The following is a 13,160-nucleotide window of genomic DNA, read 5'->3' as shown; positions in this document are numbered from 1 at the left end:
GGTCACAGTTATGAAAACTTAGGGTAATAAAGAGGCCTTTTTACTGACTCCGAAAAACACCAAAATAAAGAAGCCCAGGGTCCCTGTTCATCTGTGTGAACATGCCTTAGGCATGCTGCAAGGAGGCATGAGGACTGCAGATGTGGCCAGGGCAATAAATTGCAATGTCCGTACTGTGAGACGCCTAAGACAGCGCTACAGGGAAACAGGATGGACAGCTGATCATTCTCGCAGTGGCAAACTACGTGTAACAACACCTGCACAGGATCGGTACATCCGAACATCACACATGCGGGACAGGTACAGGATGGCAACAACAACTGCCCGAGTTACACCAGGAATGCACAATCCCTCCATCAGTGCTCAGACTGTCCGCAATAGGCTGAGAGAGGCTGGACTGAGGGCTTGTAGGCCTGTTGTAAGGCAGGTCCTCACCAGACATCACCGGCAACAACGTCGCCTATGGGCACAAACTCACCGTCACTGGACCAGACAGGACTGGCAAAAAGTGCTCTTCACTGATGAGTCGCGGTTTTGTCTCACCAGGGGTGATGGTCGGATTCGCGTTTGTCATCGAAAGAATGAGCGTTACACCAAGGCCTGTACTCTGGAGCAGGATCGATTTGGAGGTGGAAGGTCCGTCATGGTCTGGGGCGGTGTGTCACAGCATCATCGGACTGAGCTTGTTGTCACTGCAGGCAATCTCAACGCTGTGCGATACAGGGAAGACATACTCTTCCCTTATGTGGTACCCTTTCTGCAGGCTCAGCATGACAATGCCACCAGCCATACTGCTCGTTCTGTGCGTGATTTCCTGCAGGACAGGAATGTCAGTGTTCTGCCATGGCCAGCGAAGAGCCCGGATCTCAATCTCATTGAGCACGTCTGGGACCTGTTGGATTGGAGGGTGAGGGCTAGGGCCATTCCCCCCAGAAATGTCCGGGAACTTGCAGGGAAGAGTGGGGTAAAATCTCACAGCAAAAACTGGCAAATCTGGTGCAGTCCATGAGGAGGAAATGCACTGCAGTACTTAATGCAGCTGTTGGCCACACCAGATACTGACTGTTACTATTGACCTCCCCTTTGTTCAGGGACACATTATTCCATTTCTGTTAGTCACATGTCTGTGGAACTTGTTGAGTTTATGTCTCAGTTGTTGACTCTTGTTATGTTCATACAAATATTTACACATGTTAATTTTGCTGGAAATAAACGAAGTTGACAGTGAGAGGACGTTTCTTTTTTTGCTGAGTTTATATACAAATACTAGTCAGTTGGAATAGGGGATAAGTGTGCGTGATGAAAGTTCCGGAGGGATCCTTGAAAGTACCCCCCCATGCGCTGACGAGCAGTGCATCGACACCGGCCTCGAGGACAATCACAGGAATGCAGTCGATCAGGGCCCGATGCAGCTGCCGAGGTTACGTCGTCGTCAAAAGTGGTGGTGGCGTCAGACTGACCAGTAGCAGTGGTGTCGGACAGACCGGTTGTGGCGGCGTCGGACGGGCCAGTTGTGGCTTCTGAAGTGACGTCGTCGGATGGCCCAGTTGCGGCGCCGGACAGACCAGTCGCAGCGTCGTCGGACGGGCCATTCCCGCTGTCTCCCTTAATTGTCGATTATTCTGTCACATTGGAATGAAGGATCGGGAGACAGACGCAGGAATGCGTAATAGGGTTTTTTATTCAGCCCAAATTATGGCGTGCCATGTAAAGGCATGTGGATGAGGACCAAACAAACACTTAACAAAAACACAGGGTTGAAACCCAAACAAAAGAGCGAGAAGTACCGTGTAGAAATAACACATGCGCACGATGATTAACACACGGGACGAGACCCATAATCATCTGTGCAATCCACAGGGGCACAAAAGCCCAAAACACACAGCACAGGTACTCACACACACCAACGGACATTGTAACAATAATCGACCCCCAATGGAAACCAAAGGGAACATATGTACAAATACTAATCAGTGGGAATAGGGGACAGGTGTGCGTGATGAATGTTCTGGAGGGATCCGTGGCACCAATCCACAAAAGTGGAGACAAATTTGACCCCAATAACTACCGTGGGATATGCGTCAACAGCAACCTTGGGAAAATCCTCTGCATTATCATTAACAGAAGACTCGTACATTTCCTCAGTGAAAACAATGTACTGAGCAAATGTCAAATTGGCTTTTTACCAAATGACCGTACGACAGACCAGGTATTCACCCTGCACACCCTAATTGACAAACAACCAAACCAAAACAAAGGCAAAGTCTTCTCATGGTTTGTTGATTTCAAAAAAGCCTTTGACTCAATTTGGCATGAGGGTCTGCTATACAAATTGATGGAAAGTGGTGTTGGGGGAAAACATACAACATTATAAAATCCATGTACACAAACAACAAGTGGGGTTAAAATTGGCAAAAAAAACACACATTTCTTTCCACAGGGCCGTGGGGTGAGACAGGGAAGCAGCTTAAACCCCACCCTCTTCAACATATATATCAACGAACTGGCGAGGGCACTAGAACAGTTTGCAGCACCCGGCCTCACTAGAATCTGAAGTCAAATGTTTACTGTTTGCTGATGATCTGGAGCTTCTGTCCTCAACTGAGGGCCTACAGCAACACCTAGATCTTCTGCACAGATACTGCCAGACCTGAGCCCTGAAAGTAAATCTCAGTAAGCCAAAAATAATGGTGTTCCAAAAAAGGTCCAGTCACCAGGACCACAAATAAAAATTCCATCTAGACACCGTTGCCCTAGAGCAAACAAAAAACTATACATACCACGGCCTAAACATCAGTGCCACCCAGCTGTGAATGATCTGAGAGACAAGGCAAGAAGGGCCTTCTATGCAATCAAAAAGAACATCAAATTTGACATATACTTGAATCCGTTATAGAACCCATTGCCCTTTATGGTTGTGAGGTCTGGGGTCCGCTCACCAACCAATAATTCAATAGATGGGACAAACACCAATCTGAGACTCTGCATGCAAAATTCTGCAAAAATCTCCTCAGTGTACAACGTAAAACACCAAATAATGCATGCAGAGCAGAATTAGACCGATACCCGCTAATTATCAAAATCCAGAAAAGAGAGGTTAAATTCTACAACCACCTAAAAGGAAACGATTCCCAAACCTTTCATAACAAAGCCATCCCCTACAGAGACATGAACCTGGAGAAGAGTCCCCTAAGCAAGCTGGTCCTGGGGCTCTGTTCACAAATACAAACAGACACCCACAGAGCCCCAGGAAAGCAACACTAGAATGCTACTTGGCCCTAAACAGAGAGTACACAGTGGCAGAATACCTGACCACTGTGACTGACCCAAACTTAAGGGAAGCTTTGACTATGTACAGACTCAGTGAGCATAGCCTTGCTATTGAGAAAGGCCACCGTAGGCAGTCCTGGCTCCCAAGAGAAGACAGGCTATGTACACACTGCCCACAAAATGAGGTGGAAACTGAGCTGCACTTCCTAACCTCCTGCCAAATATATGACAATAATAGCGACACATATTTCCCACAGATTACACAGATCCACAAAGAAAAAAAAAAAATGTTTGATAAACTCCCATATCTACTGGGTGAAATACCACAGTGTGCCATCACAGCAGCAACATTTGTGACCTATTGCCACAAGAAAAGGGAAACCAGTGAAGAACAAACACCATTGTAAATACAACACATATTTATGTTTATTTATTTCCCCTTTTGTACTTTCACTGTTTGCACATCATTACAACACTGTATATATACATAATATGACATTTGAAATGTCTTTATTCTTTTGGAACTTCTGTGAGTGTAATGTTTACTGCAAATGTGCATTGTTTATTATCTACTCACTTGCTTTGGCAATGTTAACATATGTTTCCCATGCCAATAAAGCCCTTGAATTGAATTGAGAGAGAGGGAAGAGGGAATTGTAACGTAGCTCATATAGTGAGGATTGCTACAATAGAATAAGAAAAGTTCAAGTTTTCATTTTTTGGCTCAAGAGGTGAAGTGTTGAAGCAATAAAAAAAAGCCCTCTGAGGGACATACTGTAAATTGATTGCACTGTACAATCAAGTCAGGTCAAAATGTAATGTCAAACTTTATTTCTCCAACTGGGAAATGTATTGTGCAGACAGGAACAGGATTAAACCTATATTGTTTTTTTTTTAAACAATAAAGATACACTCAACTGTGTGGGTCAGTGGTGATAATACCTCATTTATTGATCATGCACCATTAGATCTGTTGTCTGGCCTTTGATCAGCCATGATCAATCTTCCCATGTTTAAAATATTGGAAGAATTATTACTTTTATCTCTACCAACATGTGTTTTTGTTATTGGGGAAATTAGCTAATTTGCCCACCATGTCCAGAGACCGCTCTCTGATGCCTGCCAATCCATGATTCGAGCTACAACTGTGAGGTCATGGGAAGCAGAGTCAGCAGACAACCTAGGAAGTCGTGACGTCTGGCCCATTCGATACTGAAGCCAGGGGATTTTTTTTGCAGGGGGAGGTACCCTGTAAAGACAGAAGCGACGAAGACATGATAAGACATGATAACATCTTGTCAATAAAAGGAAAGCGTCTGCAAAGATTTTTTATAACTAAAACAAGAGACCACAGCCTGTCGTTTCCAACCGGAACAGATGAGTCATAGTGGGCAGAACAAACAAGGAGGTGGGCAGAGCCAAGCACGAGCTAGCGAGATCCTATTGGCCTATGCACTACGCGAGTGAAATAACTCAATTCGCCTTTGCACTCACAGACAACGTGATTTTGTAAAACGTTGTCAAAGGGTAAAAAGTCTACAAAACTTAGTCCACTCTGTTCATAACATATTCTAGTTTGGGGTAAATAATATTGGATTGAGATCAAATGATTAATGGATGAGAAGATTTGCAGAATCTAGGCCAAACTCCTTCTCCTTTCAAGTTCTCCCACTGCCGGCCGCTGGGCTTCCTCTCACTACCATATGTGGTAGTGTGTGGAAACGCCAAGCGGATGCTTCATATTTATACATCCAGTGAAATGTCTGTTTCATTGTTCTGTCTGTGGTGTGTGCTTCACGAAAAATAACCCCTCCTCCTTTCTCTGGTGGTGACTTTAATGCAGGTGGCAGTGAGTGAGTCGGAACGAGTCAATCTAGCCAGCTAGCTTCGCCGCCAAGATAAGTTGATATAACTTTGCTAGATATGAATATCACGCGACGGTTCATAAGCAAGTAGGTTAGCTAGCTAGCTAGCTCGTTGGCTATCTATCTAAAGTTATTTTAAGTGTACTGTTGACTGTAGAACTGAGATTTTCATTGTAAGATATTGCTAGATCGTTAGCATGCTAGTGCAACCACACATCAGCAGGTAACTAGCTAGCATTAGCGAACCATTAAGGAAGCCACTGTTTCCATTTTAACTGAGGATTTCACGGCGGAAAAATTAGAATTGTTATCAGTGAACCCGCTCTCTCAAACCAAATCAGAAAAATGTTGTCGAATCCTCAAAACCAGAACCAACCGGCGTTTCCGAACCAGCAACAACAGCAAGTGCCAAATCTGAACTCTGCTCCATTTCCTCCGTTTTTCGTCAAACCCCACAACCCTCTTCAAATAAAAAAGAATGCCATAACTGACGACTACAAAGTTACAAATCAAGTCCTTGGGATGGGCATCAATGGGAAAGTATTGGAAATATTCCAAAAAGGAAGTGGAGATAAATACGCTCTGAAGGTAAATGTGTTTTGTGTATCACTCGACTTGATACAATGTTGTGTTATTCTTTTTATTTGAGACTACCTAGTGAAACTGTCTAAAGTGGTCAAGAAAGTGGAACCATTTTACATTTTGAGGAATAGTGCTTCTATAGCCCTGCATATTTGTAAACACAATCGAGGTAAGTATTTTTACCATCCCACTGATGAATGATCAATTATGGTAGTGCACTTCCATGTGCAATGGCCGAAATGTTATTTTGACAGCAAAAACGCGAATTAATTCCTTAAGACATACCCACACTTTCCAAAGCACATTCCATTTCCAGACTGGAAGTTGAATAGTTTAATACATCTCACTTGCAACTTTGTTACCATATAATGTTTTCAAAGTGATTTGTACTTTATTATGGATCCGCATTAGCTGCTGTTTTGCTTCAGTCCCGCTGTTCCATAAGGTTTTTGTTAATTCTGATTTTACTGCTTGCATCAGTTACTTGATGTGGAATCGAGTTCCATATAGTCATGGCTCTATTTAGTACTGTGTGATATGGATAATTTGAAGCACAATATGTTTCTGTTCAATTTTTTATTTATTTTTAAATTGGGGTGAGAAATCTGTTTACTCATAAGACAGCAGACGAGAGTCCCACGATACCAGTTAGTCTCTTGTGGGTGCCACTTTCTCCCTGAGGCCCTGACTATACACTAGAAATCCAATGATTCATATCTGACCAAATCATTGCTTTTTTGAATGCATTATGGTCAGCCTCTCCTCTCATTTTAAAATGGGTAAACTTTCTGATCTTGTTTGAATATGTCTGCATTTAGGCCTCCTCTGCACCTATTCTGACATTGCTTTCATTTTTCTCAGTATTTAAAAAACAATGAGTCTAACACATTATCAGATCTATAGGCCTATTTATGTAACAGTTATATTCAAGGCTAAAATTAAACCATTTGTCCCCACAGATTTGATAACTTTAGAGGTTTCCAGGAAACATTTTTAGAAGGGACAATGTTTTTTAAATACTGTACACCAGAACTGTTTTTTTTCGGAAGTTAAGTAACTGATATGCCACTCATTTGTTTGCCTCACTCACTGCATTGTTGTAAGAGTCCACTATAACTCCTTTGCTTCAACTATAAGATCTTCTAGATCCCTCAAATTCAACCATGGACCTCGAAGTCAGTTCCACTGGGGGTTTTTTTCTTTCATTTTTGCCTTCTAATTAGGGACTGATTTAGACCTGGGACACCAGGTGGGTGCAATAATTATCAGGTAGAACAGAAAACCAGCAGGCTTCAGACCTTGTAGGGGAAGAGTTGAATACTCCTGTTCTAGATAATTGGCAGACTTGAATTAGACAATGTCCCATGCTGTTTTCTAGATCTCTCAGATAAGCCTTAACCAATAACAGCATCCCACCCCCTCCTGTCTCCTTTCACCTCACACACTCTTCCTCTGATCTCACAGACACACACTCTTCCTCCTTTCATTACTCCTCAGGGCAGTGTCTCTGCCTGCAAGCCCCAGTGTTAGTAGGCAGGCAAAGATCATTGAAAATTGATCACTTCCCCTGATAGTTCCTCAGTCTGCTCCTCTGGGATCTATTAGTCAGCCCTAATGTATGTGTCCTCCTCCTGGACACCTGCTCCATTTGGGGGACCAGGGTTGCAGCTTTGGGATGCTGAGCACAGCTTGACTTTGAAGTGGAGATGAGTGTGAGGATGATGTGTATATGCATTTATACCACAGTAGGGCTGGGCGATATGGCCAAAATATATCACGGTAGTTTAAAAAAAAATTGGACTGTATGACGGTATTTGACTGTAGAGTTTTTGAAAAATAAAGGTTATACATTTGCTTTATGAGTAGTGAGTGATCCTAGGGTGGCAACACATATATTCTAAGTGATTTCAATGAGTATTTCTCCATTCTGATTGTTTTGGTTGAAGTGAACAGTATAAAACAATTTCAGCATTTTCATAATTTCTGTGATTCCTGCACTCAATTGCAGTGGTGGAAAAAGTACTCAATTGTCATACTTGAGTAAAAGTAAAGATGCGTTAATAGAAAATGACTCAAGTAAAAGTGAAAGTCACCCAGTAAAATACTACTTGTATAAAAGTATTTAGCTTTAAATATACTTAAGTGTCAAAAGTAAATGTAATTGATGAAATGTACTTAAGTATCTAAAGTATAAAACATTTCAAATTCCTTATATTAAGCAAACTAGATGGCACCATTTTATTTTTTTATTTTTTTATTTACGGATAGCCAGGGCACACTCAGACATAATTTACAAACAAACCATTTGTGTTTAGTGTTCTCCAGATCAGAGGCAGTAGATGACCAGGGATGTTCTCTTGACAAGTGCATGAATTGGTCAATTTTCCTGTCCAGCTAAGCATTCAAAATGTAACGAGTACTTTTAGGTGTCAGAGAAAATGTATGAAGTAAAAAGTACAGTATTTTCTTTAGGAATGTAGTGAAGTAAAAGTTGTCAATAAAAGTAAAGTACAGATACAAAGAACAAAACAACTTAAGTAGTACTTGAAAGTATTTTTACTTAATTACTTTACACCACTGCTCAATTGAGATAATTTCCACACAGCCGTGTAGGGCTGCACGATATGGGCAAATAATCTAGGACTTATTTTTAGCCAAATGTTGTAATTGCGATTTTTGACTTTCGAATTAGAGCAAAACTGTTGGAATCATGGAAATATAATTACTATTCTAATTCTACAGTTAGAATATAATAGTGGGCACATTGAATACAGTGTTTGAGATGATGACAAATTAAAATGCCAGGGAGGAGTTATTGTGACAGGGTAGGAACTGAAGTGTTGATAAGTGTTTCCTAGGGGACCCTTTAAGCTTTGACTACATTGCATGTTTTCTCTTATCTACTTCATGTAGCTTACATATTCTTTCTTTGCATATTCCTCTTTGATTTAGAAGATACTGTTGCACAAACAACATGCAGATTTAGGTCTACTCCATCACTGGTATTATCAGGCTGTATTAACTAGCTACGTTTTCTCTTACTCAGTACATTTATTAGCATTAGCGGCTAACAATTAGTGTCTCACAAGATTTAGGGCAACTATCTAAGAAAATACAAACTACCTGTTTGCTGATGTAAGAAACACAAACTAATAGTTTCATTATAGATTGCTAGTGGGGATTTATATTAAGAAGAGAAGTGAAAACAGCATTGTTGTCATGAACATTGTTGCATGTGCTGCATTGACCATGCAGACTGAACGCAAGTATCTCGTGGTTGATGCACATCAAATGCGCTCCTTGAGTGACAGGTGGCGTGGCTAGGTCTGTGTGGAAAGTGGCGCGGAGAGAGATGACTCAAGTAGCAAAGTAAACTACAAAATTTACTTTACACATGGCGTATCACATTTAACAAACCAAACATTCAAATACCGGTATAGAAGGTAAAGTAAAAACCCAAACCGGTCCCTGCATCAATACCGGTATATCATAAAATACGGTATACCGCTCAGCCCTATAACACAGCATTGTTGAGTACTCGTTTCTGATAGGCTAGAAGGGCATTCTAGAATGTGCATTTAAAACCAGATAATGGACAGTTGGAAAATAAATCAGGACACCTTGCAATCTTGAAACAATATGCACCTACACATGCAGACCGTACTTGCTACAAAGTTACAGAAAGCTATACCAATAACCACACAAACAGAAATTGGGTACATTGCAAATGCAGTACCAAAAAAATGCAAAACTAAGCTAGCTAGCTGATTTGTGGGAGGATGACAGAAAAAGAGTGTGCGAGTAAGGAGGCCTACAAACCTGAGTCAGTTACACCAGCTCTGTCAGGAGGAATGGGCCAAAATTCCCCCAACTTAAATTCCCCCAATTTTATTGTGGGAGGCTTGTGGAAGTCTACCAGACACGTTTGACCCAATTTAAAGGCAATGCTACCAAATTCTAATTGAGTGTATGTAAACTTCTGACCCACTGGGAATGTGATGAAAGAAATAAAAGCTGAAATAAATCATTCTCTCTTCTATTATTCTGACATTTCACATTCTTAAAATAAAGTGATGATCCTAACTGACCTAAGACAGGAACTTTTGCTAGGATTAAATTTCAGGAATTGTGAAAAACTGAGGTTAAATGTATTTGGCTAAGGTGGATGTAAACTTCCAACTTCAACTGTATTTAAATATGACATTTCAGTAGTTTTAATTTTTTTTTTTTTTTAATACATTTGCAAAAATGTCAACCTCTTTGCTCTTTCATTATGGGGTGTTTGTGTATTGAAGAGTTTCCTTCTTTTTTTATCCATTTAAGAATAAGGCAAATGTATTGTAGTAGAATGTGGAAACAGTCAAGTGGTCTGAATACTGTACTTTCTTGAATACATTTTTCAACCATTTCCCATCCCAAAAATTATGAATAAGCAAAGTCTTTGATTTCTGGACTAAATCAGGAGTTCCCTCTTACATCTAGATGTTCCGCTAGCGGTACGCCTCGCCAATATCCAATGATAGAGCGTGGCGCGAATTACAAACTCCTCAAAAATCCAAAAACTTCAATTTTTCAAACATATTACTATTATACACCATTTTAAAGACAAGACTCTCCTTTATCTAACCACATTATCCGATTTCAAAAAGGCTTTACAACGAAAGCAAAACATTAGATTATGTCAGGAGAGTACCCAGCCAGAAATAATCAGACACCCATTTTTCAAGCTAGCATATAATGTCACAAAAACCAAAACCACAGCTAAATGCAGCACTAACCTTTGATGATCTTCATAAGATGACACTCCTAGGACATTATGTTATAAAATACATGCATGTTTTGTTCAATCAAGTTCATATTTATATCAAAAAACAGCTTTTTACATTAGCATGTGACTAGCATTCCCACCGAAATCTTCCGGTGAATTTACTAAATTACTCACGATAAACAAAAAACATAACAATTATTTTAAGAATTATAGATACAGAACTCCTTTATGCAATCGCGGTGTCCGATTTTTAAAATAGCTTTTCGGTGAAAGCACATTTTGCAATATTCTGAGTAGATAGCCCGGCCATCACAGGCTAGCCATTTTGACACCCACCAAGTTTGGCACTCACCAAACTCAGATTTACTATAAGAAAAATTTGATTACCTTTGCTGTTCTTCGTCAGAATGCACTCCCAGGACTTCTACTTCAACACCCAATGTTGTTTTGGTTCCAAATAATCCATAGTTATATCCAAATAGCGGCGTTTTGTTCTTGCGTTCAAGACACTATCCGAAGGGTGATCGTGACAAAAAAATTCTAAATATTCCATTACCGTACTTCGAAGCATGTCAAACGCTGTTTAAAATCAATTTTTATGCGATTTTTCTCGTAAAATAGCGATAATATTCCGACCGGGATACGTTGTATCCGTTCAAACACTGAAAGAAGAAAATGGTGTCTTCACATGTACTGGCGCACCCGTGTCATTGTTCTCAGATCGACCACTTTCTAAATCCCCTACTGTTTTTCGCCCAGGGACTGCAGAGTCATCATTCCCCGTTCTGGCGCCTTCTGAGAGCCTATGGGAGCCTTAGAAAATGTCACGTTACAGCAGAGATCCTCTATTTTCCATAAAGAGGCTATAGAAGGACAAGAAATGTTCAGAGAGGGCACTTCCTGTATAGAATCTTCTCAGGTTTTGGCCTGCCATATGAGTTCTGTTATACTCACAGACACCATTCAAACAGTTTTAGAAACTTTAGGGTGTTTTCTATCCAAATCAAACAATTATATGCATATTCTAGTTTCTGGGCAGGAGTAATAACCAGATTAAATCGGGTACGTTTTTTATCCAGCCGTGAAAATACTGCCCCCTATCCTAAACAGGTTAACAACTTATGCCTCATATCCCGTTAACGGGATCGATTTGACAACATCCGGTGAAATGGCAGAGCGCCAAATAAAAAAAGTATTACAAATATTTCACTTTCATACATTCACAAGTGCAATACACCAAATTAAAGTTGAATTTCTTGTTAATCTAGCCACCGTGTCAGATTTCAAAAAGGCTTTACGGCGAAAGCAAACCCCATCAAAAAACACAATCATATTTCATCCCACCAGGCGCGACAAAACTCAGAAATAACGATATAATTCATGCCTTACCTTTGACGAGCTTCTTCTGTTGGCACTCCAATATGTCCCATAAACATCACAAATGGTCCTTTTGTTCGATTAATTCCGTCGTTATATATCCAAAATGTCCATTTATTTGGCGCGTTTGATCCAGGAAAACACCGGTTCCAACTCGCGCAATATGACTACAAAATATCTCATAAATTACCTGTAATCTTTGTCCAAACATTTCAAACAACTTCCCTAATACAACTTTAGGTATTTTTTTTACGTAAATAATCAATAAAATTTAAGACGGGATAAACTGCGTTCAATACCGGAGGAAAACAAAGTGGAGTGTGCTTTTCAGGTTACGCGCCTCTATCAAACAGTACACTTCACTCTACCCTCATTCTGAACAGCAATACTTCTTCATTACACAAAGGAAAAACATCAACCAATTTCTAAAGACTGTTGACATCCAGTGGAAGCGATAGGAACTGCAAGCAAGTGCCTTAGAATTCTAGATTCTCAATGAAAACCCATTGAAAAGAGTGGCCTCAATTTTTTTTTCCCTGGATGGTTTGTCCTCTGGGTTTCGCCTGCCAAATAAGTTATGTTATACTCACAGACATCATTCAAACATTTTTAGAAACCTTTAGAGTGTTTTCTATCCAAATCTACCAATTATATGCATATCTTAGCTTCTGGGCCTGAGTAGCAGGCAGTTTACATTGGGCACACTTTTCATCCGGACGTGAAAATAGGCCCCCAAGCCATAAGAAGTTAACATTAGAATTATTCCTAAATACTGACGACAGATCAGCTCCTGGAGAGAGATTATCACATGTAAATATCACCAGCTGTAAATATTGAGCGGCTTATCTAATGCTTACCCAATAATGCACTACATTAATATGTTTCACATCATTGCGCACATGTTAGGTGTATGACCCAATTGAAGACATACCTGTTGTAAATTGATGTGGCACTGGGTAGCTTCGTTCATCATGAAGTATATTAAGGCAAAAAAATTGACAGTAGCTAAATGCAACTCAACTGAATGAACATGAAATTTGCCCCCGCTGACAATGTAGTCAGTTATCGGCGGTCATGGAGAGACGGGTATCACTGTTATTCTTCTATGCTTAGCGGAGATCTTCTCTTTATAAAGTGATGCGGGAGGGCAAAAAGCTTCTAGCAACGTGGCTGTTCTATGAGAGGTCTGAGGCTGGTGTTAGAATATGAGAGTTTAAGTGCAGCATTAATAACATTGGTTTTAGTTAACAGCTCGGATATTTTAACGATGCTCCTACGAAGGTTCTAACAATATTTGT

The 13,160-nt window shown here is 40.5% G+C and overlaps 1 protein-coding gene across 1 annotated transcript in view; it reads left to right on the top strand.

The window, feature by feature from the left end:
- Positions 1 to 5,083: 5,083 nt before the first annotated feature.
- LOC106571864 (MAP kinase-activated protein kinase 2) overlaps positions 5,084 to 13,160 on the top strand; it is a 40,855-nt gene continuing 32,778 nt past the window's right edge. The window contains exon 1 of the mRNA XM_014145367.2: positions 5,084 to 5,723. Within this exon, the coding sequence (XP_014000842.1) occupies positions 5,481 to 5,723 (243 nt within the window). The 5' untranslated portion in view covers positions 5,084 to 5,480. The remainder of the gene's footprint in view (positions 5,724 to 13,160) is intronic.

This window comes from Salmo salar, chromosome ssa15 (genome assembly GCF_905237065.1).
Source record: "Salmo salar chromosome ssa15, Ssal_v3.1, whole genome shotgun sequence".
In the NCBI taxonomy this organism is placed as follows: Eukaryota; Metazoa; Chordata; class Actinopteri; order Salmoniformes; family Salmonidae; genus Salmo; species Salmo salar.
Note: the sequence above shows the minus strand (reverse complement) of the source record. Positions and strands in the feature narration are given on the sequence as shown.